Genomic DNA, 23,207 nt, shown 5'->3' on the forward strand with positions numbered 1-23,207 from the left:
AAAGAATACTGATGCCTGATGCTTGCTGCTATCAGACTACTCCCTGAACCAGAATCCCTGAGGCGGAGGGGCTGAGTGCTGGCAAAGTTCAGGAGTGTTGGAGCCCACAAGGCTATACAGTAAATGTACAGCTAACAGAACAATAGACTAATCCACAGGAAGTGTATATGCACGCATCCACATGGAACAACCCATTTTGCAGAGCTGCGGGAACACTTGTCTTTTGAAAAAGTTAAATCTGTAAAAACCTTGTGAGGTCATGATTCTCCCTTCAAAATGGGATTCATTCCCAAAACACCTCTGCAATGTAACTTCTCCTACATGGGCAACAGAATGACCTTTCCATTCCCCCACACCACGGGGCCTTAGAGCAATAACATTCATTCTTTGTTCTAACAGTCAAATTTACATAGAGTCAATCTCACAAAATTACTTGCTAACACACCAAATAGAAATTTCTAAAAAAGACAGTCATTGAGTATGAAGGTAGCATGCTTCATCCTTGCTAACAAATAAATCTGGGTGTCCCCATAGCTGGGAAAAAAAGAGATTGAGTGAGGGGAATAGGTGAGTCCAGGCTTCAAGACATTTAGTAACTTTATCTAATGGTTTGGAATATCAGGTATTTCCCCTTAGATGTTGACTCTTTCCTGGGTGGTGTCACCTATTTCAGAGTTCTGCTTTGTCAGATTCTACCTGCCCTTTTGGTTATTGATATGCATATTATCATTGTCTTTGCCTATGGAATTTTTCAACTATTTCTATAAAAACTAAAAACCTCATAGAGATTCTTCTTCTTCTTCTTCTTCTTCTTCTTCTTCTTCTTCTTCTTCTTCTTCTTCTTCTTCTTCTTCTTCTTCTTCTTCTTCTTCTCCTTCTCCTCCTCCTCCTCCTCCTCCTCCTCCTCCTCCTCCTCCTCCTCCTCCCTATCCCTCCTCTTCCTCTTCTTCTCTCTGCTTCTTTGTGCAAAGGAATAAAGAACATGTAGCAGTGATGTATGTGAGTTGATTTATTCCATTTACCCTTAGATCCAATTAGCCAATTTTCACCTGCCATAGCGAATCTTTCTGGACCCTGAGAGGTTTAATGGGCATAACCCCAAAACAAACCTCAATACAGGAGCTCTGCACACCTCTGTCCCAGGAAGAAGCTCTACTGCACCTGTGTGAGCTTCAGTGCCATAATGGCAGGCAGGCGCTGTCTGGAACAGGTCACCTTTTGCATTTAAAATTACAGCCCCTTCACTTCCTCTGTGTGTCTCTGCAGCCAGGCTGTGGGCAGGCAGGAGGCAGGGGAGGCTTGGCAAGCACACAAGACGCCCTGTGCACAACCAATCAAGACAGAGAACTTGCCTGAAACTCCTGACCAAGTGGAACTTTTTTTCTGGTTGATCACCACATCATGGGAATGCTGTTAATTGAATTAAATTGATATAAATTGCTGTTTGGGCTATGGTAAAAAGCTCATTTATTAATTCCCTGTTAAAACTGGCCCTCTGCCCAATAAATTTTCACCTCTGAGTGCTTCAGCAATTGCAGGCATTAGGAAGCACCACAGTACTGCTAAATCATAGCACAAAATAATAGTTTGACCATACTCTTCAGTGTTTAATAAACATTGGGAGAGAGCAGTTATATGCATTAAATAGGTTAGAAAAATCTGTGCCTTATATAAATGAATGTTTTATCTTATCTATATAGAGTTCTCATTTACTGGAAGATTATGATATGAAGTTAATGGGGATAAGGTAACAAAATGCCATGGGACCTCTTCCAGTGTCCTTATCAGAAAATAAGTGTAACACTGTGTTTCACGGTGTCACTGCCGTGTTACTTAAGCACAGTTACTTTCACCAGGGCTCAGCCTTTGCCAGGTTGTAAAGGACTTCCATGGGCTGCTTTATACACTAGATACTCCATTACTACCATTTTACAGAAAGGAGACTAAGGCTGGACAAGGTGCAAAGACTGATCCCAGAGCAGATTCCCACTTAGAGCCTTAAACTTTTAACCACCCAGAAGGCTCAGTATACACAAAGCCTGATTCCCCTGAGCCCTCTGTGAATGCCTGCTGCTGAGATGAAAGAGGGGTGTTTTTTGTCTGATGATGGTTTTTCTCTCTGCTCTGTAAGACATCCAACCATATTCACTCTGTAATTTCCCAAACGTTCCTTTGTTAACTTTAATTAACAGTAACTCATAATAAAAACAACCTCTCGAACTGCTAATAAAAACAACCTCTCAAACTGCTGTGATGTCACTGTGACCACTGTACCTGTTTTAGTCTCTGAGGTGAGCCAAGAACACAGGCATTGCTGTTGTTATTCTAATTTTGTAGGTAATTAACTGGAGTTTAACAACTTTGCTGAGTCACTGGACTAATAAGTAATAAGCCAGGACTCAAAACTAACCATCTTTCCCTGAAGTCCCCTCTGCCTGTCAACATTGGTCCATTTGTGATCCTAAAACCATGTCTTTCAAAGTCCCAACACAACCTTCTTCTTGCTAACTCCTTCAACTGGCCCATGTGCTCTTCCTGACTGAGTGACATCAGGCTGGAGAAGACTGATGTCTACCTTCTCCCTGCCTGTACCTGAGCACAGAACAGAGGCCGGAAAGCACATGAGCCACTATAAATGCCTTATATCACATCTAGCGAGTCCCTTATCCCCTCCTACATTTCCCCAGCAGCACTCTCTCTGTCCCTATGGAAGTCAACCTCACCCACTGTCCCCTCCCCACCTCAGGTGAAGGTCCCCACTACTTCACAGCACTTACTAAGCAGAAGCTAGAAACTGGCCAATGGATAACTCTCAGCTATGCAGCTCACACAATTAGCCCTGTGGACAACCCTTCCTTCATTCCTTCCTATACAGGATATACCATTTTCTTCCTAGGAAGCTAATCCCTTACTTTTTGTTATGGGAGTTTCATAAGATCCTTATTTTGAATTTTTATTGATTTCTCCCTGTCTGGATCCTTCCCATAATTCAGACTTGCTTAAGATGTTAATCTATAATATATATGTGTGTGTGTGTGTGTGTGTGTGTGTGTGTGTGTGTGTGTGTGTGTATTGCAGAGGAGATAGTTCAGTGGTAGAGTGGTAGAGTGCTTGCTTGGCATACACAATACCCTAGGTTCATGCTTATTCTCTAAACAAGCACATAAATAAATAACAAATAAAATACAATATGGGCTGAACATGTGGTTCAATGGTTGTCTGAAACCAGCTTTGTCAAAATACCACTTACCAGGGTAGGGGCATGATACATACTGTAAAAGAGTAGAAAAACTGTAAAAGAAGACTGTTCTTTCAGTAGAGGTTGCCAAGACCTGAATAATCACATAGAAACTATATTAATTACAACACTGTTTGGTCAATAGCTTAGGCATATTCCTAGCTAGCTCTTACATCTTCAATTAACCCATTTCTATTAATTTGTGTATCACCACAAGACTGTGGCTTACCAGTAAGCTTCTGCTATCTTTCTCCTTCGGCAGCTACTTGGAGTTTCCTTGACTCCACCTACTCTCTCTCTATCTCTGTTCTCTCACCCACTTTGGACTGTAGGTGTGCCGAGCTTCTTTGAGTCCCTGCTACCCTGACTCCCCACAGTGATGGATTTACCACAGTGATGGATGATAGCCTGAATTGCAAGCTAAAACAAGCTCTTTCTGCATTAATGTAGTGCCTGCACCATGGGATAGAACACAAGCAGGGAAAAGGGGCTAGAGATTTAAACACATACACACATACTGAGAGACACAGGGACATGGGTCATCCTTGAAACAAGAATGCCCCCTTTATTGTGGTCCAGGGCAGCTTATATAGGGATAGCCATGCCCCAGCCAAACCCACCAGAAACTACTCCCTTACCATCAGGAACTCCTGAGGGTCTTATGCCAGAGCAGCTACAAACACAGGGGAACAAATTGTTTTGCTCAGAGCAACTACAAGCATAACAAGTTGTTTACAGGAAACTCAATCCTTGGGATTCTGTGTCTATCACTCTTGTTCCAAGGAGCAACAACCTTCTTGCAGGGGTATTGGGAATACCGACTGTGCCAAATGGGGATGTGTGTCCACTGGAGGGATTAGCTGGTTGGCCTCTGTCCCTGGAGACTTAATTACTGTTCAATGGGCAGGGGATATGAAGACAGTGGGGATAGGAACTTGCCCCATAGGCAGCAAATGAATTGACTGTGGACCCTGCGATACCCCAACCACCCCAGGTCGACTGCTTAGGGTGCTGCAACCAGCTTGTCATCAAATTCACCGAGGTAGGCAAAAAGGCTGATTGGACCACCAGTAATACCTGGGGCCTACGGCTCTACCGCACTGGTTATAACCCAGTACTGACATTCACCATCCGCAAAAGCCCAGTCATTAAGGTTTCTATAGGACCCAATTGGGTCATTAATCTACCTCGGTCCCCGAGCCTGCCACCCAAGTTCCATCCGGGGGGGGGGGGATGATTCCACAGCCAACTCAGGTGAATGTCAGCTCTAGCCTCATGACCACGTCAACCATCAACCCATTGGATAGACTGTGCCTGGTACTGAATGCTTCCCAACCCAATTTGACCAAAGCTTGCTGGCTCTGTTATGATATAGCTCCTCCTTACTATGAGGGCCTAGAAGTTAGTACTACTGTTTCCATGACGACTGACATTAATCACTACTGGTGGCAACAGAACAAACAAGGCCTTACTATAGAATAAGTGACTGGGAAGGGACTATGTGTAGGACAGGTTCCCCCAGATAAAGCTTCCATTTGTAATTCTTCACTGTCTGCCCACATTATCACGCAGGATCAGTACTTGCTCCCACACAATGACACTTGGTGGGCCTGTTCCACGGGGCTTTACCCCTTGTGTGCGTATCAAAGTCCTAAACCAGACCAGGAGATATTGTGTACTAGTCAAGCTCATCCCGAGAATAATCTATCACACTGATCAGGAGTTCCTAGACCTCGTGCAGCAAGGATGGAGCCAGTCCTCACAGCTATGGAGACATAAGAGAGAGCCTATGACAGCCCTCACCCTTAGCCTACTTTTAGGCGCTAGCCTGGGGGGATTGGGTATGGGAATCTCAGCACCAGTAACCCAGAATCAGGGTTACTCCAGTCTACGTGTTGCCATAGATGTGGGTATAGAGAGCACAGAAAAATCCATCTCCCACCTAGAGGAGTCCTTTATCCTCCCTGGCAGAGTTAGTATTACAGAACAGGAAGGGATTAGATCTTCTCTTCACACAGCAGGGTGGGCTCTGTGCAGCGCTAGGGGAAGAATGTGGTTTCTTCACTGATCATTCGGGAATAATCAAAGACAACATGGTTCAAGTTAGAGAAGGACTGGCAAAGTGGAAAAGAGAAGGCGGGGCCAGCCAGGGTTGGTTTGAAACTTGATTTACAGTTCCCCTTGGTTGACCACTCTATTGGGACCCCGGTAATTCTGCTTTTGTAACTGACTTTTGGGCCTTGCATTCTTAACCGGCTAGTAAAATTCAGGTTGGGTACAATACAACATATGGTCCAGAGATCACAAATCTACAGTCCCCTCAGGACTGAAGATATTCATGAGTTAACTGTTAGGAACCATGATTGGGTTTACTATAGCTACTAGAACAAGGGGAAATGAAGACCCAAAGTTGCTCCATTTTGTCCTCCGCCTTCATCTTGGGTCTTGTGTAAGCTATTTTCCATAAAACATTCCAGTCCTCAGAAATGACTAGGGGCAAAAGTAATAGGGAAGCCATCTGGGAAGTACAGATAACCGTGGAATGATTCACCTGAAGGTCAGCCATAAGAAAACTTGACGAGCAGCAAGCAAGTTTCGAAAATAAAATTTGTGAAAAGTCCCTAGATGAGAGCCAATCAGGATTGAACCCATCACCCTACGCTCTGCTAAAGTATCTTTTCTGATTTTTGCCTTTAAATAATGCCCTCTAGAAGGGTGGGGTACCTCCTCATGCTGCTGCGCTGACGAGGTCCCTGACGGCTTAAAAACGTGTACACAATAAACCTTGCTTTTGCATTTCGGTGAGTTGGTCTCCCTGGTGGTCTTTTGGGGTCCCCACGGACTGGACATAACAGTTCATTCTTTAAGTGAGCTTTAAACACATACTTTTCTTAAGCATTTTCATCCACATACTTCAGGTTCCAAACAGTTTTATCAAGTTTCTAATGACTTCAAATACTATAGTCCTTTTATTTATTTATTTATTTATTTATTTATTTATTTATTTATTTATGGTTTTTCGAGACAGGGTACTGTAGTCCTTTAAAACCCATCCTTTCTCCCCTTCTTGCCTTCCTTCCCTCCTTCCCCCCTGACCCCACACTTTCTCCCTCTCTCTCCTTTCTTTCTTTCCTCCTTTCTTTTGCTCCCTTCTTTAACAATGTCAATGGTGGCGGGTGCCTAGGCCTGGTGTTTCCAGGCTCTTGGCCTCACTCAAGAATGAAATAAAAACCCACACAGATTGGAAAGTGGTAAGGAAGCTTCTGTTCAGAGCAAAGCAATGGAACATATTGGAAAGGAATACAGTGCAGGGACTGAGAGCAAGCCACACAGGGAAGACTCCAGGGCCCGAGTTACTGCAGTGTGTCTTTTCTTGGCATCTAAAAAGAATGAGGAGCCGTTTACTGGGATGGTGAGTATTATGCTTAGAGGATAATTCACTGTGTTGGAAAGTCTTGTAAAAACAAAGTTGTTTTTAACTCGCAAGCTGTGAGGAAGCTGCTGTTATCTTGAAAGTACCCTGGCAGCTAACTTGCCCAAGATGGACGACTTCCGGCACAGTTGAACTATTCTTAAAAACTGTTGATGGTTGTAACATCTTTCACTGCCTCAGCTATTCTTACAAGGAAATGGGGTCACAAGATTCACACGCTAACTGTAAAGTTCTGCCTTTGTATGAACCCCTTGTTTGCTTGGATGGTGGAGGCATTTGCAGGACATCGGTCACAAAACCAAGCTTTGCCTGCACCTAAACATGGCATGAGTTAAACTGGCTCCCCAAAATTGTAACTTTGTGATTTTTGCCTTTAAATTCCTTGGATTAACAATAGTCATGGCCTTACCTAGAGAACTCTCTGATTGGGTCCTGGCCAGGCTTTTTGTTGTTGTTTTTGTTTTGATAAAATAAAGACTCCATTTTACTAAAATTATCGAGTCAGACTGGTTGACTAATTGAATGGATCCAGACTCATATTTTACTAAGGGATATAGTTTGGGTGGTTCTCTAATTTGAGTGAAAGACTGGGTGACATAAACATTTTTTCAATGTGCATGTCCCTTCCCATAATTCATCTTATTTTAATTATATGCATGCCCAAGTGTGCACAGTCATAAAACGGTAAATAGGAGAGTCTCCCTAAAAGCTCAACTTGAAGACAGTTTTGGCTTATTGCACGTGAACTCAAATAGTTTGGTCCAGTTTTGTCCGGAGGACTGTGCAACCAAATTGTTCTAAGTTTGTTGTTAAGGGGAGGAGAAATCTATCCCATTGTTCAGAGTGGTGTGTGTATACATCCTACAGGCAGGTAAGGTTTTGGGCTGCAGGGTACATTATTATTATTATAAAAGGGGTGTATAGTGGGGTGCCAGGATGCTAAGCTCCACTCTGCATATTTGCCTCAGCAGAAGCTCTTAAAGTGCTTATTAAATGTCGGGAAGTATGGGATTCAGGAGACTCAGAAAAAAGTACAATACAGGCAGTTCTTCAAGATATGGTCAGGTGAGACATAGTAGACAGCCCTAAGCCAAAGGATAAAACAGATGAACACACGTCCACAGGGGCAAGAGACATCCCCAGTGACCCACCGTTCTGCAGTCTTGCTCTGAGTTTGAGTCTGCTCCTCTGGCTGTTTCCTCCCCACACAGTCGCAGCTCCTAAGGATAATGATTTCAGCCACATAAGGCTGATACTTCCCAGATCTGGAGCCATGCACGTGCAGACGGGCCCTCAGCATGGAGATGCCTGAATGTTAAAGGGCCCCGCGTGACCCACATGCGTGGTTAAGTCCACGATGACTCAGCTAAGCCCCTGTGCACATGCATGAGCCCATCAGCTGTGTTATCTGTGTATGACGTAGTCACGCCAACCCCCTGTGCGCATGCGCTAGGCAGCTTTTAAAAAGCTGGACTTGCCTTCTTACCCTCCCTCCCTCCCTCCCTCCCTCCCTCCCTCCCTCCCTCCCTCCCTCCCTCCCTCCCTCCCTCCCTCCCTCTCTCTCTCTCTCTCTCTCTCTCTCTCTCCACACCGATTCCCCAGGCCTGTACGCACCCCCTCTAATAAACTCCTAAGCGGGTTTGTTGCGTGTTGCGTGTTTCCTTTTCACTCGCACCGGGTAATTTCACCAGGGATGGGTATTCACAACAGGTTAAACTGTGCTACGCACTTTGCTTCCATTAGTTCATTTAATACGTTCTGAACGTGACCCCACAATGAGATGTTTTTCTCCCCATTCTATAGACAAAGGTTTAGGGAAAGCTAGTCACAGTGCTGGCAGGTGGTGATGGTGATACACGCCTTTAATCCCAACACTCCGGAAGCAGAAGCAGGCGGATCTCTGTTCGAGGGCAGCCTGGTCTACAGGAGCTAGTTCCAGGATAGGTTCCAAAGCTACAGAGAAAACCTGTCCCAGAAAACAACAACAACAAACCAACCTGAAATGGAAGTCTAGAATAAGCAGAATCATTCCTTCCTCAAGGACTAAAAATTCCACCATGGATCTTTGCCTCTAAGCCATGAAAAAAAAAAAAAAAACGGTAGCTATTCTTGAGTCTATAATGGCAAAGAGGATATGTGGTGTCACAGGCCAGGAAGCTGTCCTCACCCCTCTTCATTACTCTAATTGCTCTGAGGATGAAATATAACTTGTTTCCCTTCCCCTCCTCCTCGTCAGAGCTCTGCCGCTTTAGAATATTCTCTGCATGGATCAGAAAAGGCTCCCCGGCCTCATTATACAGAGGCTAAAATTGAGATCTCAGAAAGTAGAAGACCTAACTTCCTAGGGTTGCCCTACTTCCTAGGGTGCCCCGTGGCTGTCCCGGGCATACAACCTCTGTATAAGCACTTCTTTTTAACCTTTGTCTCTTACAACTTCCTGTCCCAGTCCGCGGCTTCTTCCCGCCACCCATCACCCATGCATGGTGTGACCTACAGAGCCCACTCCACATCCTCCTGTCTCTCTCCCCTTTGTTCCCACTGCCCTGCTTCTCTCCAGAGATTAACATCTGTAACCAACCCTGTTACCTAACTAGGCCACCTGGCTTGCACCTGCCTGCCACGATGGATGCCAGGCAACTTAATCAGGACCGAATCTTCCCACTATAGGCAATAGTCCCACAGCAATGTGCTTCTGAGGTCAATGGAGAGAAAGCCACTGTTGCTGGCTGCAGACTGTGTGGTCTGCTGGGCTCACAACGTGCCTTTTTCTTTTCTCGCATATTCTCAGGCATAGATACTGACTTCTGCATACACTGACAAGCTATGGATTGGAGGTACACGCTGGGACATCTCTCCTCCTATTCTCCAGTTGCTTCTTACTCCTTCAGTTTTCTTCCCAGAGGACAACCAGACAGTACCCCACCTTTCCTTAAGCCAGGCACCTGACGCCTTCAGCCTTAGGCTCTCACCATGGCAGAAGTTCACAGACCTCCCTAGTTCCCAGAGTTCCAGGCTTATTTCACCCTCCACCAGAGGCTGGGAAGTGGAGCCCCTATCTCACTCTGGCCTTCACTCCGGGCTATCAGTTCCAGACAGAGGCATGTTTACTGAGTCAGGCACTGAGCTACCTGTACTTGTAAGTTTTGCAATCGACAAAACACAGAAGACAAACAGGTCCTCCAAGAGATCATATCACCTGTTCCCCTTTCCCCACCAGGTTCCCTCTTGCTGTCCTCTAATTCCAAGGTCTTGCTTAGGGTGGGTCTTGTTAAACCTGCTCCCTTGTGAGTTGAATGCTTCCAGTGTGGTTAAAGCTGGTTATCTAAGGGGGAAGAGGGGCAATTAGAAAGACTGCCTCTGGTCAGGATTTGGGGACTTGGTGTCTTGTATCTGTTTGTCGTTGTTTTGTCTCTACTCATCTAGGGAGTAAGTTTTATTGAGTTAAAGAGTAAGGGAGATCCAGTCACTCACCTCTCTGGCTGGGTTTCTCAACTCTACACTGGGATATTTTATTAGAAAGATGATCTAAAGAAACAGAAGCCTAGGGTTATTTTAAGTCAGAATAAAGCTGGATACTGGAGGCTCCTTCTAGTTACTCTGGGGCGATGTTGGAGACCCGGGAGGGCCCCTAGATGTTTCCTGTGTTCAGGGGCGTCCCAGGCTTGAGTTCATCAGACAGCCCTTTTTACTCATCTGCAGCCTGCCAAACCCTCTTGCAAATCCTCTTGGTAGGTTTTCTTCTCCCGGAGAGATCAGCTCTCTCACCCTCCGAGGTGGGGAGGGGAGGGGGAGCAAACCCGAGTGAGAGAAGGTTGGGTACTGAAGGAGCAGGAAGGGCAACCACGGGACCTCCTCAGTCCTGCCTTCTTCGAACCCCAAAGGCAGGAGTGTTTGGGACTGCTCGGGGCCAGGTCCCTCTTCCTCCTCCCTCCCCAAGGCCCCGTGTGCAGGGCGGGGAAAACTCGGCTATTTGTGTCTCCACGCCCAGAGCCAAAAGTATTCCTACTGTGGCAACGCAACGAGGGAGGCGAGTTCATCTCCAGGGCTCCTAGGTGGCGTAGTCCTCAAGAACGGTGGAGGCTGCTCTTGCCTCCTGCACCGAAGTCCAGTGCAGGGGACACGATCGTGGCCACCTAGAGTGCCTGATGGTGCAATGGTTAGCAATGCTGCAGCTTCTCTGGATGCAGCAGCTGCTGTTGCTGAGGGCTCATCCGGGCAGCGCCCAGGATTTAACTCTCACCCCGGAACCGGCCCTCGAGTGGCTAGGTGAGTGTCCCCAGCGCTGGAGTTGGGGCAAATTGGCACTCGGGAGTCAGGGGCGGGAAACGGATACGGGTTGAGCAAGACGTCCAAATTTGTACTGTAGTCCTTAGTGTACTGTCCCGGGGCAGAAAGGACAGACCCGGTCCATGTCGTCCCTTCGGCACTCCTATTGGCCTCCGAATTCGGACGCGGCGAGAGGCAGGACCTCTGGGCGAGCGAGTCACACGGGATTTAGAAGGGTGGGAATAACTTCAAAAAGCAAGCTTTACCAGAGTTATTCAGGAAGGTCACCTTTTAGATAAAGTTGATGAAGAGCTGTCTAAATTTCTTTCCCTACCAAAGCGAGTATTTGGTTCACCGTTGTACGACACCGTGTGTACGACAGATGACCCCCAAACAGGCCTGTCTGCTCCGCCCCTTGGGGAGGTGGGGTACCGCGTTCCATCTCTCAGCGGGTTCCGCCGCCTTGAGATTTGTACAGACAGACACAAACTACCTTCTGCTCCTCGGTTTCTCTAGGCTGAACAATGGATCTATAATATTCATGGGATCACTGAAAATTAAGTTATGCAGCCCAAAACACGTGCACAAACTGATAAATTCAGCCTAAGTTTGAGCACCAACCACAGACAGTATGACTTGCCAGTGAACGTGGAGGGAAACCCAAGGAAAGATCAAAGCCTTCAGGGACCAGCTCAGGAGCCAGTCTCTGAGATGTGGAAGGTGTGTCCCAGAAGGCATGACTGTGACCTTAAGCCAGATGGAGCCTCCTCGCAGCTCCCAACCCCTCTGCCCTAGGAATACATTTGGAATAGAGGCATAAAGCAAGATGTAATCCAGGTCTCTGTTCTTTTATTTTCCTTTCAATATATACACACATTTCTTTTTCAAAAGAGAACTTTTTTTTTTCTGGGTTGTACTTCCTAGCACTCTCTAGGGGCTTTATGCTCACCATGGCTAAATCACACCAACACTTCCTCAGCCCCAAGTTGGAAATGCTCTTAAAACATTGTTCAGCTGAGTCGAACTCCCTCTCAGTACGCGTCACAAACACACACACATCCTGCAGTTGGCTGCCTTGCATCTTAGCATCCAAATCTTGGGCTTAGGTGGTAGGAAGCAGCTTGTGAGAGAGACAAGCTGGGAAGGAGCCACATATAGCCTATCTGGGGATCCTCCAGTCAGAGTCAGCACCCACCGTGACCTAATCTTTTCTATATTTGGCAGACCCAAATCTTTCTAGGAGCTGCCTGCAAACCTGAAGTTCAATGTCATGGGCAGAAAGATTGTTCCAGTGCAGGCACTGCAGTGGGTGTGCTAAAGGTACAGGCACTCTGCAATAACTGCCATCCGGGCTCCCTTCCAGACCCTATCACCTGCACCAGCAGAATTGCAAGTGAATTGTAGGCAGATGTGAATCAAGTTTTTATTAGCAAAGAAGGAAGAACAAAATACCAGTATTCTGGAGGAAACCTGAAAGCATGTCTACTTCTGTCTTGGGGTTTCTATTGTTGGGCTAACCATCATGAGAAAAAGCAACTTGGAGGAAAAAGGGCTTATTTCACCTCAGTCCATCATGGAAAGAAGTTAGGGCAGGAGCTCAAGCAAGGGAGGATCCTGGAAACAGGAGCTGATGCACAGGCCATGGAAGAGTGCTGCTTACTGGATTGCTCCCTGTTGCTTGCTCAGCTGAGGTGAGGGAGGCACCACCAGCAGTAAGCTGGGCCCTCCACAGAGTGGCCTGAGGGCAAGCCTGTGGTGCCAGCCTGTGGTCCGCTTTCTCAGCTGAGATTACCTCTGCACAAATGACTCTAGCTTGTGTCAAGTTGCCATAAAACTAGCCAGCACAGCTGAAGTTCGTACTCAAGTGCGGGAGCCAAGGAAGAGCTGCAATGTACTTAACCAAACATGTTTTGGAATGTCTGCCTTTCTCCTTGCTTCAGCTCCATGTTGATTTGCCTTTAGCCATGATTGGCATCCATCTAGCAGATGAGAACACAAATCGTTTTAGTTCCATACTCATTAAGAGTGGCTGTACGTAACAGGTTACACGCTCACTAGTGTTCTGTGCATTCCAAGTACTTACCAGCCCCGAGAGGCAAATGGTACTCTGCTGTGCTGACTTCTCAATCAAATATCAGTCAGTGTGTCGTATGGCAGTAGAGTTCACCGAGTTTCAGATCCCAAACTGAATCCAACCCCTGCGTATGATATCTGTACCTCAGTTTCCTCCTTCGTAAAACATAGAGTCCCAAAATGGCATGTGTCCTCCTTTGGTTGTAGGATCGTCACAGCACGTTCTTCCCCTGGGTGGTCCAGGCTGTTCTGGAAGTTCAGCCACCCTACATCCATCATTTCCTGTTCTCTGCACTGCACTTGGCAGATCCTGTCCTCCACTTCCATGCTGACTAAACCAAAGGCCTTTTGTGGTTGACTTTCCCTCACTGAGCCCTAACAAGTGTTAAAATTTGATAACAGCGCTGTTCTGGTTAGTGTTCTCTTGCTGTGAAGGAACCCTCTGACCAAAAGCAACTTGGGAAGGAAAGGGTCTACGCACAGGCCCCAAGTCTATCATTGAGGGACCTCAAAGCATGAACCATGGGGAACACTGCTAGCTAGATCTCTGGCTCACTGGGGCTCACATTCGTGCCTAGCTATCCTCATATGGCCCAGGACCACCTACCCAGGAAGTACTATATCCCCTTATGGCCTGGGACCTCCTTCATTAATTATCAGTCAAGAAAATGCCTCATGGATTTGCCCACAGACTAACCCAACAAACTCAATGGAAACTCCTTTTCCAGGTGATTCTAGGCTGTGTTGAGTTGTCAAGTTGACCACTCACCTACTATACTGGGAGGGCAAAGGGAGAATAAAGAGGGAGCTGAGCATCCCGGGGAAGGACAGGCAAAGTCTTTGCTAAAGGAAATCAGCCAAGTGGGCATAAATGCATTTTGAATCTACGCTGAAAGTTAAAAGCCATAGCTGTGAAGTGGCCCTGATCAGAGCAGAGTGAGAGAATTTCCTCCGTGGATTCTCCAGATGCACAAATCCATCAGGCAAGGGCGCTTCTTCTGAACAATTAGTGCCAAGAAAAATGAGGATATGGCAACTCTGAGGTCATTATCTTGACCTTGAGCCCTGTCTAAAGCAAAGACAGTGGAACAAGGTGGGTGACAGGGAGAGGAGTGAGCGATGGCTGAAGGCCTCCCTGGTTTCTGTGCAATAAATGGCGTGTGCTCTTTCCCTGTGCAATTTTGGGCTCCTCAGAAAGCAATCCCTGAGATGTGCATCTCATGCAGTGCAGGTTGTCTATTTGGGGGGGGGCAGTTCTAGGAAGCATGGTAAGGGAGAGAGGGAATGAGCAGGGAAGAGAAGAAACCCACTATGGGCAAATGAGGTCCAATTCCACAGTGAGAAGACCCACTTAGAAGCCTCAGTAGGCCCACACAGGGACAGAAAGCTGTGGCATTTTCCACTAACACATGTCCATCCGTGTGTGTGTGTGTGTGTTTGTGTGTGGTGTGTGTTGTCGTCGTCGTCATCCCCCACCCCCCGTTGATTGTCATTCCTGAGACGTTGATTCTGGAAGACCAGAAACACCATCTGTTGGTGCGTAGGTCTTGTCTGCAGATGAACAAGCACCAGGTTAGCAGATGTGGGCTCAGAGCCAGCAGCAGCAGCTCCACGCCCCCATATTGGGGAAATAAAACCAGGAGGGATAGACACTGTCTCCAAGAAGGCAAGAAGCCAGAAACACAAACAACCGGGAAAAGAGCAGTGGGTGGCAGGACAAGCCATGAGGAGAGTGATGAAGGGATGCAGAGCAGGGACTGGCTGAGGAGCCAGCAGCCTGCCAAAGGGCTCCTGTCTTCCTGAGGAATAAGTAGGGGGTCGGCATATGAAGAAAGGGAGATACGGTATTGTGTTGTGTTTTATGTGAAAGCCCCAGAACCCTGCATCAGACACCGTCAAACGTCAGTGAGTTGAAAGCTCCTGGTGAGGCTCTTACATTTGTGAAGAAAGGGGCCTGTTAAGGTCGCTGAGGCAAAGGGTGAGGCTCATTGTTACTGTCCCAGAATCTTATGGAAACCCAAGAATACTGGCCACTGGAATGAAGCACCCCCCTGCAGCCCAGCAAAGACATCATCTGGAAAGTTAAGGTTGAGCTAAGTCAGTTCTAAGCATCTAGTGTGTATTTTAAATATATATTTATTATATTTACTTTTTTATTTAAAAATGAGTAAGTGAAAGGAGGTTGAAGTTCTTGAAGGGGGTGGGGTAGCAGACACGGAAAGTCCCATTTGGAAAATGTATCCATTCTGGGTACCGGCGCCAAGTATGTGTAGCTCCCACAGCTTCCTGGGAAGATGTGGTTGTGGGTGTAGTCATGAAATTGAACAGTAAGTGAGAAAAGAGATTTGAAGCAGAAGTCAAGAAACCAACTGGTCAGAGTAATACTAGAGCCAAAGTCAAGAGTGTAGTGTTCATGGACATATTTCATACTACAATGCACAGTACATACGAGATAAATGTATAACCAGATGTTTCATTTGAAAGATGCCTTGCCCAATAGATCATACTGTTTTTCTTACTCTATACTATTGTGTTGAATCTGTCTTAGTGATTATGATACTAAATTCATTCCTACATTAGTAGGCACAGCCACCAGTAGGCAAAGCACTGTGCTAGAGAATTGGTGTATCTGTGTGGGAGCTAAAGATTTTCAGATGAAGGGAACAGAGAGGAGCCTGCTGCCGCCAGAGTCATGGTGCATGTGAGCAAAAGTGGTTCAGGGCAGTAGGCCCCAGTAGAGGAAGAGAAGAGAGACTGCTACCTGGGAGAGCTTTCAAGAGAGGAGGCTGAGGATCACATCCTGGAGCCGTGGTGGGGAAGAGTCGTGACTGTGACATTCTCCCTTAGCACTGTTTCTGATACCCATGGCAATGCCCTCTTTACTGACCCTAGTAGTTTTGCACACTGCAGAGGATTCTGTGCCTGTTTCCACGCATTACTTTGAATCTCATGACACTGAGGCAGGCCACAGCAATCTATACCTGTCTAAGAGGGACGCTAGGTTAAGCAGCTTGCATCTCCAGGACTTAGAGAGTAGTAGGGAGGGCTTCAGACCAGCCATGCATGCGTTGATTCAAAGTGTTGGATGTGTCTCTGCAACCCCATGGCCTAGTCCAGTCTTTCTCCTATTCTATACTTGGAGCATGAAAATCAATTTAGCCCTGGGGTGATCAATGGGTCTTCGTACTATCTGTAGCTCCTTGCTTTCAAATCCCACATTCACAAGTAAATATTTTTGTAAAGCAAAAAAATGTGCAAACCTGTTGATTTATACACCATTCTAGCAAACTCCTATGTCCTTAGGCAAAACGCCATTCTTCTAACCTGGAGATTGGGAGTTTAAACAAAAGCATGACCAGACAGACTGTTTTCCCTGGCCACATATCACTCCAACCTCCTGGACCTCATTTCTCTCATCTCTGCCCAGCATCTTCAGCATCTCTCTTCGGCCTCCTGTGCTTGGCTCTTTACCTCACTCACTTACTTTGCACAGTAACATAGATTTCCAGTTTGCCTGGTCCTTTTAGCTCTTCATTATTGTTTGGAATCTTGTTTTCCATTGTTCATTGTCATAGCATCAGGTGCCACCCATACAGGTTCCGGGCCAATGACTAGAAAGGTTAAGTTCCATGGGGAGTCCAGTCGTCCACACAGTGCCTCTTCTTTGACCTGACGAGTCCCGTATTTATGTCGGGTGTCCTGAAGCAGCATTGTGTTTGTGCTATGTCCTTCTAAACTCAGCCCCATCCATCAGAGGGACAGATTTGAGACATCTGTGGACCGTTCCTTCCTTATGCCTTCAGAAACTCTCCTTGAAAGCTTTTTAGGGGAAAAAGAGCTGGCATATAGCTGAGAGCATAAGTCATGGCTTGAACTGATTGAAATGAAAAGAAATATTATTATATATATATATGTGTGTGTGTGTGTGTGTGTTAAATTATAATTTGGAAAAAACAAACCAAAGAGCACCTCATAAATACTAGATTACCTATAGTAGCTCTATGATGTAAAGCCACTCAAAAAAAAAATGAGCTCTGTTCACTTTCTGCTTTCGTGAGTGGTCACATGACTTGTTAATTTATGTTACTTTCCAGACTAATATTGTTCCAAAGGAATAGGTCATTACTGTTGTTGAAAATTTGCAAGGATGAAAATAAACAGGAAATTCAAAGAGATTATGTAACTATTATGTAACTATGAACATTGTTTTTATGTTTTTCACTGTCCTGACATCCAAAATTAAGATTTGTTTTCACTTGTATTGATGTTTCCAAAGTGTTCCGGATGACCAAGGGTATCCCCCATGAGGAACTTTTGGTGCTAGGTTGAACCTTATTTTGCAGATGGGGAATCCAAGGCCGAGTCTTTTTTTAGTCTCAGGCGTGTGTTCTGTAGCCTGCCAGTCTTTTCTCCATGGCACTGACTTAGCTCAAAGAAGACTGGGGAAGGATTCATGGGCACGTACTCAATGTAGTTTCTTGGAATCCCAAGCTCAGAAGGGCCTCTAGCATAGAGTTTAATGCTCTGTAGTTCAGAGGTCTTAATCAATTTTATCTTTGAGTTTATGTGCCTTATGTAAGTCTGATGGACAGGGAAGAACAAGCCAGAGGATCAGGATTCAATCCACCTGGCTTTTCTTCTCTGGGGTGGGCTCTTGACTACTTCCTTCCTAGTACATGCCTATAACCACTGCTATTTTCCACTTGGAATGGCAAACACACAGTCCGGGCCTGATGTGGACTGCTCGCTGGCCAGGACTTCATCACATACTGTAAGAAGACTAAGTGGGATCTGGTCACCTATGTCCGATCTAGATACTAAATGTGTGTCAAGGAGTATTAAGGGATAAAGTGTAATCCTTGTGGGCCTGTGGGAATGAGAGCTATTTCTGTGTTGTTAGCCAGGGATGCTTGTTCTTGTTTTGCATGGGAGTCTGCAAATGATCTAATAGGGAAGATGGTGTATTAACTGCCCTTCTGCTGCTGTGGTATAACACCACAGCCAAAGGTAACGTAAAGAAAACAGAGTTCATTTGGTTTCAATGACAAGGGCGGTTTGGCAGCAGAAGGCCAGAGCAGGAAGCTGAGAGATCACATCTTCAACTTCAAACATGAAGGTGAGATAGCAAACTGGAAGTGGGACAAAGCAACGCATTCCCAAATCCATTGCCCAATGGCACGTCTCCTCCAGCAAGGCCACAGCGCCTGCCAACAGTGTCACCCAGGGTTCTGTATACCTGAGTCTGTAGGGGACATTTTTTATTCAAACTATCACAGATGGAGACTGTCACCGTTTGAACTGTGTCCTTAACCCCCAATCATATGGTAGAGTCCTAAGCTCCCAGCACCTCAGAATGAGAGCGTATTCAGGAAAAAAAAAAAAAAGTTTTCTCAAAGGGAAACAAGTTCAAGTGAGTTAGTTAGCATGGCCCTAACCTTATGCATTGGAGTACTCCTGGTAAGGGGAATTCAGCGTGAAGAAGTGCAGAAAACAGAGAGCTGAAGAAACTCGTGAAGACATAGCAGATCCACTACAATGACAGGGTGACAGGGCTTCCTTCCCTCCCAGTCTCAGGACGACCCAACCCTGCCCTGCTTGACCTCACCCTTCAGCCTCCAGAATCAGGAGAAAATACATTTCTGGTGTTGACGCCACTCGTTTGTGTTAGAGATATTTCCTAAGATGGCACAAAGAAATCCAATCAAACCAGATAAGCCAAATTAAAATGCCCATGTTTAATAAATGTTGCACTCTCGGGTGGCCAGGAGAGCATGGCAAGGGAGAGAGAGACAGAGGGGGATCCACACAAACCCCCCAAAGAAACACATGTTCTTCTTTCCAGCACAAGCATAAATAGCCTGGCAGAATGGTCCTGACCCTCCCCGGGGAGGGGTCACCGCTTGGCAGGCTGGGAGTTGGAGTCCAAGCCAGGGCAACTGCCTGGCTAGGGGCTTCCATTCATCCCAGACTTCTTGGATATAAGGGTGTGACTTTTGACCAAAGAGTTTGTGGCAACTAATACAGATACAAACAACCCCCCTCCATGTTACATTGTATTTCCCTTCTAAACACCTACCTCAAGTTTACGTTAATTTTGAAGCAGGCACATTCTAAAGGTATATTAGTCAGGTCAATGTAAACTTTTCCGCCTTTAGAGAGGTCGTTTGCGTTTCCCAAGTCTTTTTTTTTTTTTCCCTCGGTTGACGACGGAGCTGTTTTCTGTTTGCTCGCTAGGTTCAGTCTGTATCATTACCCCCAGGGCTTTAATATTCAGGCATTTGGGCAGGAAGTTTAACGATCCTGCTGTGTCCTGCTGTAACTTGTCCTTGTAAGCATGCTCCCTGGTGACTAAGATGTGTAGTTTCAACACTGGCTGTAAGAAGATAACAGAGCCATGGTGAATAATGATTTTTTTTTTTTACCCCAGCGATGTCTGCTGGATACTTTCCTTTTAGATGATGGCAAGATGACGCAGGAATAGGTTGAAAACGGAAGAAAAGAAACATGTTCCTGGCTCAGCTTTAAATCTATTTGTAAGATATGGAATTATGACGAAGAGTCTGCCTGGGGGCTTGGAGAGAGGAGGGAGAATGGTCCAGGCTAGCTGAGACTGTCAAAAGCAGCCTAAATGGTTACCACACCTGCAGGGGTTGATAACAAGCAATTTGAAGCCTCACAGAGTGTACCCAGTGGAGCTGATTAAGCTGGGGTTTGATTTCCCCACTTGTGACAAAGGGCATTGTGTGCATCCTGGGACCTGGACTGGTAATTTGGGGAGATTAGCGAGAAAGGGGACACGAACACGTAAAAAGATTTAGCAGGAGGGGACCCATGGACCTGGGGAGGTGGTGACTATTCAGGTTTACAAGCAGCAGGAGAATAAAGACACCTTGATTCAAGGACGATGCTAGGGCAGGGAAAGAGGGAAGCGCTGAGGGAGGAGGAGCTGAGAGAGAAGGAGTGTTGTGGCTTGGGTTTCTGTTTTATTTGTTTGCTTTCTGCACTTAAATAACTTGTTAGTTGATTAATAAAAGGCAGTCGATAGGACCCCAAGGACTGTTTAAAAAGTTTACATAACACTCAGGCAATTTGAGAAGAACTGTGCACTTATGTGCAGAGAGGCATGGCAAAGACTTGCTCCCTTGCCCCTCTCTTGGGTATCCGCATCCATTCTGTGGAGAACCAGGCAGTTCCTCACTTCTGGATTCCAAAGTCATACGGAAGAAAACCAGACTTCTCTGCCCCAGAGCTACGTGGAGTTTGGTTCAACAACTTACAATCCCCTTCCTGCTACAGAATCATAAGCATGAGGCTGGGTCTGAATCCCTGCACTCACTAGGACACAGACAAACCCAAATACTGGAAGCTGATACAGCGATAATACTTCTCCAGAGAGAAGATGCCCACCTCAGACTAGTTACAGGGTCGTGCCTTCCCATTTATCTTCACACCCTTCTGTATGTAAACAAAGATAGTGTCAGAGAGGCTAGGTGATGGGTTAACAGGTGTGATGTGCAAAGATGAGGGACTGGGGTTCGAATCCCCACATGAAAGAAACCAGGTGTAGTTGCATGTGTTCTTGTAACTCCAGCATTGGGGAAGTAGAGTGGGCAGAAACAGAAGGATCTCTGATGCTTGTTGGCTTCCAGCCTAGCTCTAGGTCAGCCAGAGATCCCATCTCTGGGATATAGTTGCAAATGACAAAGCAGGGCACCCAACTTCTTTGGCCTCCATTAATACCTCAGACACAAGTGCTCATGCATATACCACACATATAGATCATCACACACGCACATGCACACACACACACACACGTGTGTGTGTGTTTGCAAAATAAACTGACTCAAAGAGAAGATCCAGGCCTGCATTTGGGGCCAGTGGGTGATGTTTGGGTGAATGGGGTCAAAGAGACCTCAAGCTTGGGGAACTGAGAAAGGAGATTGACACTGGGCACAGTTCACAAGCTATGACTTCTTAGTAGTTTGTCTTAAGCATTGCACTTGGTGTGAACTGTGAACTTGAACTTGCCTTGCACTCCCCAGACATAAAGCAGCACAGAGGCCAACTTCCTTATGGAATTACCTGCTGAAAACTAGAGAGCCCTTTGTGTGCCTAAAATGCCACCATAGCATGGGATTTTTTTAGAACTCTGTTTTGTTGTTGCAAGTGGTGTTTGCTAAAAGTGCCGATGCCATTCAGAGAATTAGCAGTTCAAAGCTTGTCCTGGCTATATCTTCATGCAGCGGCTTCTAAGAGAAGAGCTGTCTAACCCAGGAGACACTAAAGACAGGTAGAAGTAGAAGGTCCTCAAGAGACACTTCCTACAGGTGCCTTCAGTTGGCTCAAGAAGGATTCAAAGGTACTTTAACTCGTTATGGCACAGTGGTCTTGACAGGGTTCATTTTCTCTGATGGTTAAAGAACTAAAAGGCAGGAATAATCTCCGCTGTTAGGAGGTTACAGCTGAGATATCCTCAAACAGAGCCATCAGTTGGTGAAGGAAGACTTTACTGATAGATGAGAGAACACACACAGAAAGACCCTCCTCAACGCAGACAGGGGACTAAGAAATTGAAGTCCAGCTCCGCCTCGAAGGCTGTAGCTTTTTTAAGTCACTGAAGAGGGGGGTCTTCCTTCCCTAATTTAGCATTGGCCAGTTTGAAGAGAGGTAAGATGACTGATAGGTTCTCAGCTGTTGTGTAAGCACGCCCACACACAGCTTTGAACTTCGTTGGGCCAATCCAATAGCAGCAAGGGAAAAAGTCCAAAGGCCTCTCTGTTTTACCATGACAAGCTTTTGTCTCAGGTCAAGAGGGTGAAGAAGCCAGCCATTTTGGGGGCTCACTATCTTTTTTGGCACCTAGTTCTGGTCCCTGTCCCTGTCTCTCTGCCTATCAAGGAGACAGTCTAACTCCTACTGTCTTACTCCGACCTCAAGGAGCTGGGAGACATCTGCTAGCCATTTGAATCCATGAAGTCAAAAATCTTAGCCAGTACAAGTACATGTTGATGTGAAAACCACAGTTCTCATCTTAGAGGGAATAAGAGACAGTTTATTCTGGAGCTATTCTGAGTGGCCATGACCTGGGAACACAGATTTAGGTTATGTCAAATTCCATCAGTTTCACAGCTTTGTTCTTTTGTTTGTATGTTTTGGTTTATTTGTTTTTGGGTTATCTATTTATTAGTTTTATAGGAAAAAGAAAATCATAAATCAAGAAAAGTTTAAAATACATCGGTGGGTACACTAGAGAAGCAGATGAGAAGAGAGGAGCGCTTCAAAGGCCCAAGATGTTCTCTGATGACTTAGCTGTTGGGTCCGTGGACACTAGTGTTAATGCCTTCTAAGAGATTTTTCTTTGTTATAACAAGGTGTTAGTTCAGATACAGAATGAGGCAAGGGATGTCTGTTCCAGAAGGCTAGAACTAGCCCAAGATAAAGTAACTAGCCTCGGAACCTACAAAATCCTAGTCTCTACAGTACTGAGATTCCAATCGGCTGTCAGTCTCAGCAGACACAGCCTCCTCCCCGGGGTTTTGTTCACAGCCAGCACAGCTTCTTTTCAGGAAGCTCTGTTCATATACTGTTCCAGAATCCTCACACAGTGTTCAGCTTTTTGTTGCTGTATGAAGTAGCCAATATTGTGAGTTATAAAGACGTTAGTCTCATTAAGTTCACGGCTCTAGAGATTCAACAGCATGGAGCCAGCATCAACTCAGCTCTAGCAAGAAACTCATTGCAGGGAGCATCACAATGGCAGAAATATGAGTAGGGACCCAGCAAGACAGGAAATTGGGGATGGCGGTGATCGGTTTTACCAGGAGTGATTAGTTTTACTTTTTTGTTGTTGTTGTTGTTTTGGTTTTTTGTTTGTTTTTCAAGACAGAGTTTCTCTGTAGCTTTGGCTCTTGCCCTGGAACTAGCTCTTGTAAACCAGGCTGGCCTTAAACTAGCAAAGATCTGCCTGCCTGCCTGCCTGCCTGACTGCCTGCCTGCCTGCCTGCCTGCCTGCCTGCCTGCCTGCCTGCGCCTCCTGAGTGCTGGGAATTAAGGCATGTGCCACCACCGCCCAGCCAGTTTTACTCTTTTTATAACAATATTCTCATAAGAACCAATCAGAATTCCTTGAAAGTTGTATGAATTCTGTCGAAGGGTGCGGCGTTCAGCGTTCTATTACTTTTGAGGTCTCTCTTAAAC

General features: G+C 46.0%; 1 protein-coding gene across 1 annotated transcript in view; it reads left to right on the forward strand.

The window, feature by feature from the left end:
• The first annotated feature begins 10,731 nt into the window (after positions 1 to 10,731).
• Positions 10,732 to 23,207, forward strand: part of Pla2r1 (phospholipase A2 receptor 1) — a 108,700-nt gene continuing 96,224 nt past the window's right edge. Inside the window, exon 1 of the mRNA XM_057755044.1 lies at positions 10,732 to 10,937. Within this exon, the coding sequence (XP_057611027.1) occupies positions 10,817 to 10,937 (121 nt within the window). The 5' untranslated portion in view covers positions 10,732 to 10,816. The remainder of the gene's footprint in view (positions 10,938 to 23,207) is intronic.

The sequence above is a fragment of the Chionomys nivalis genome, chromosome 22 (assembly GCF_950005125.1).
Source record: "Chionomys nivalis chromosome 22, mChiNiv1.1, whole genome shotgun sequence".
Classification (NCBI taxonomy): Eukaryota; Metazoa; Chordata; class Mammalia; order Rodentia; family Cricetidae; genus Chionomys; species Chionomys nivalis.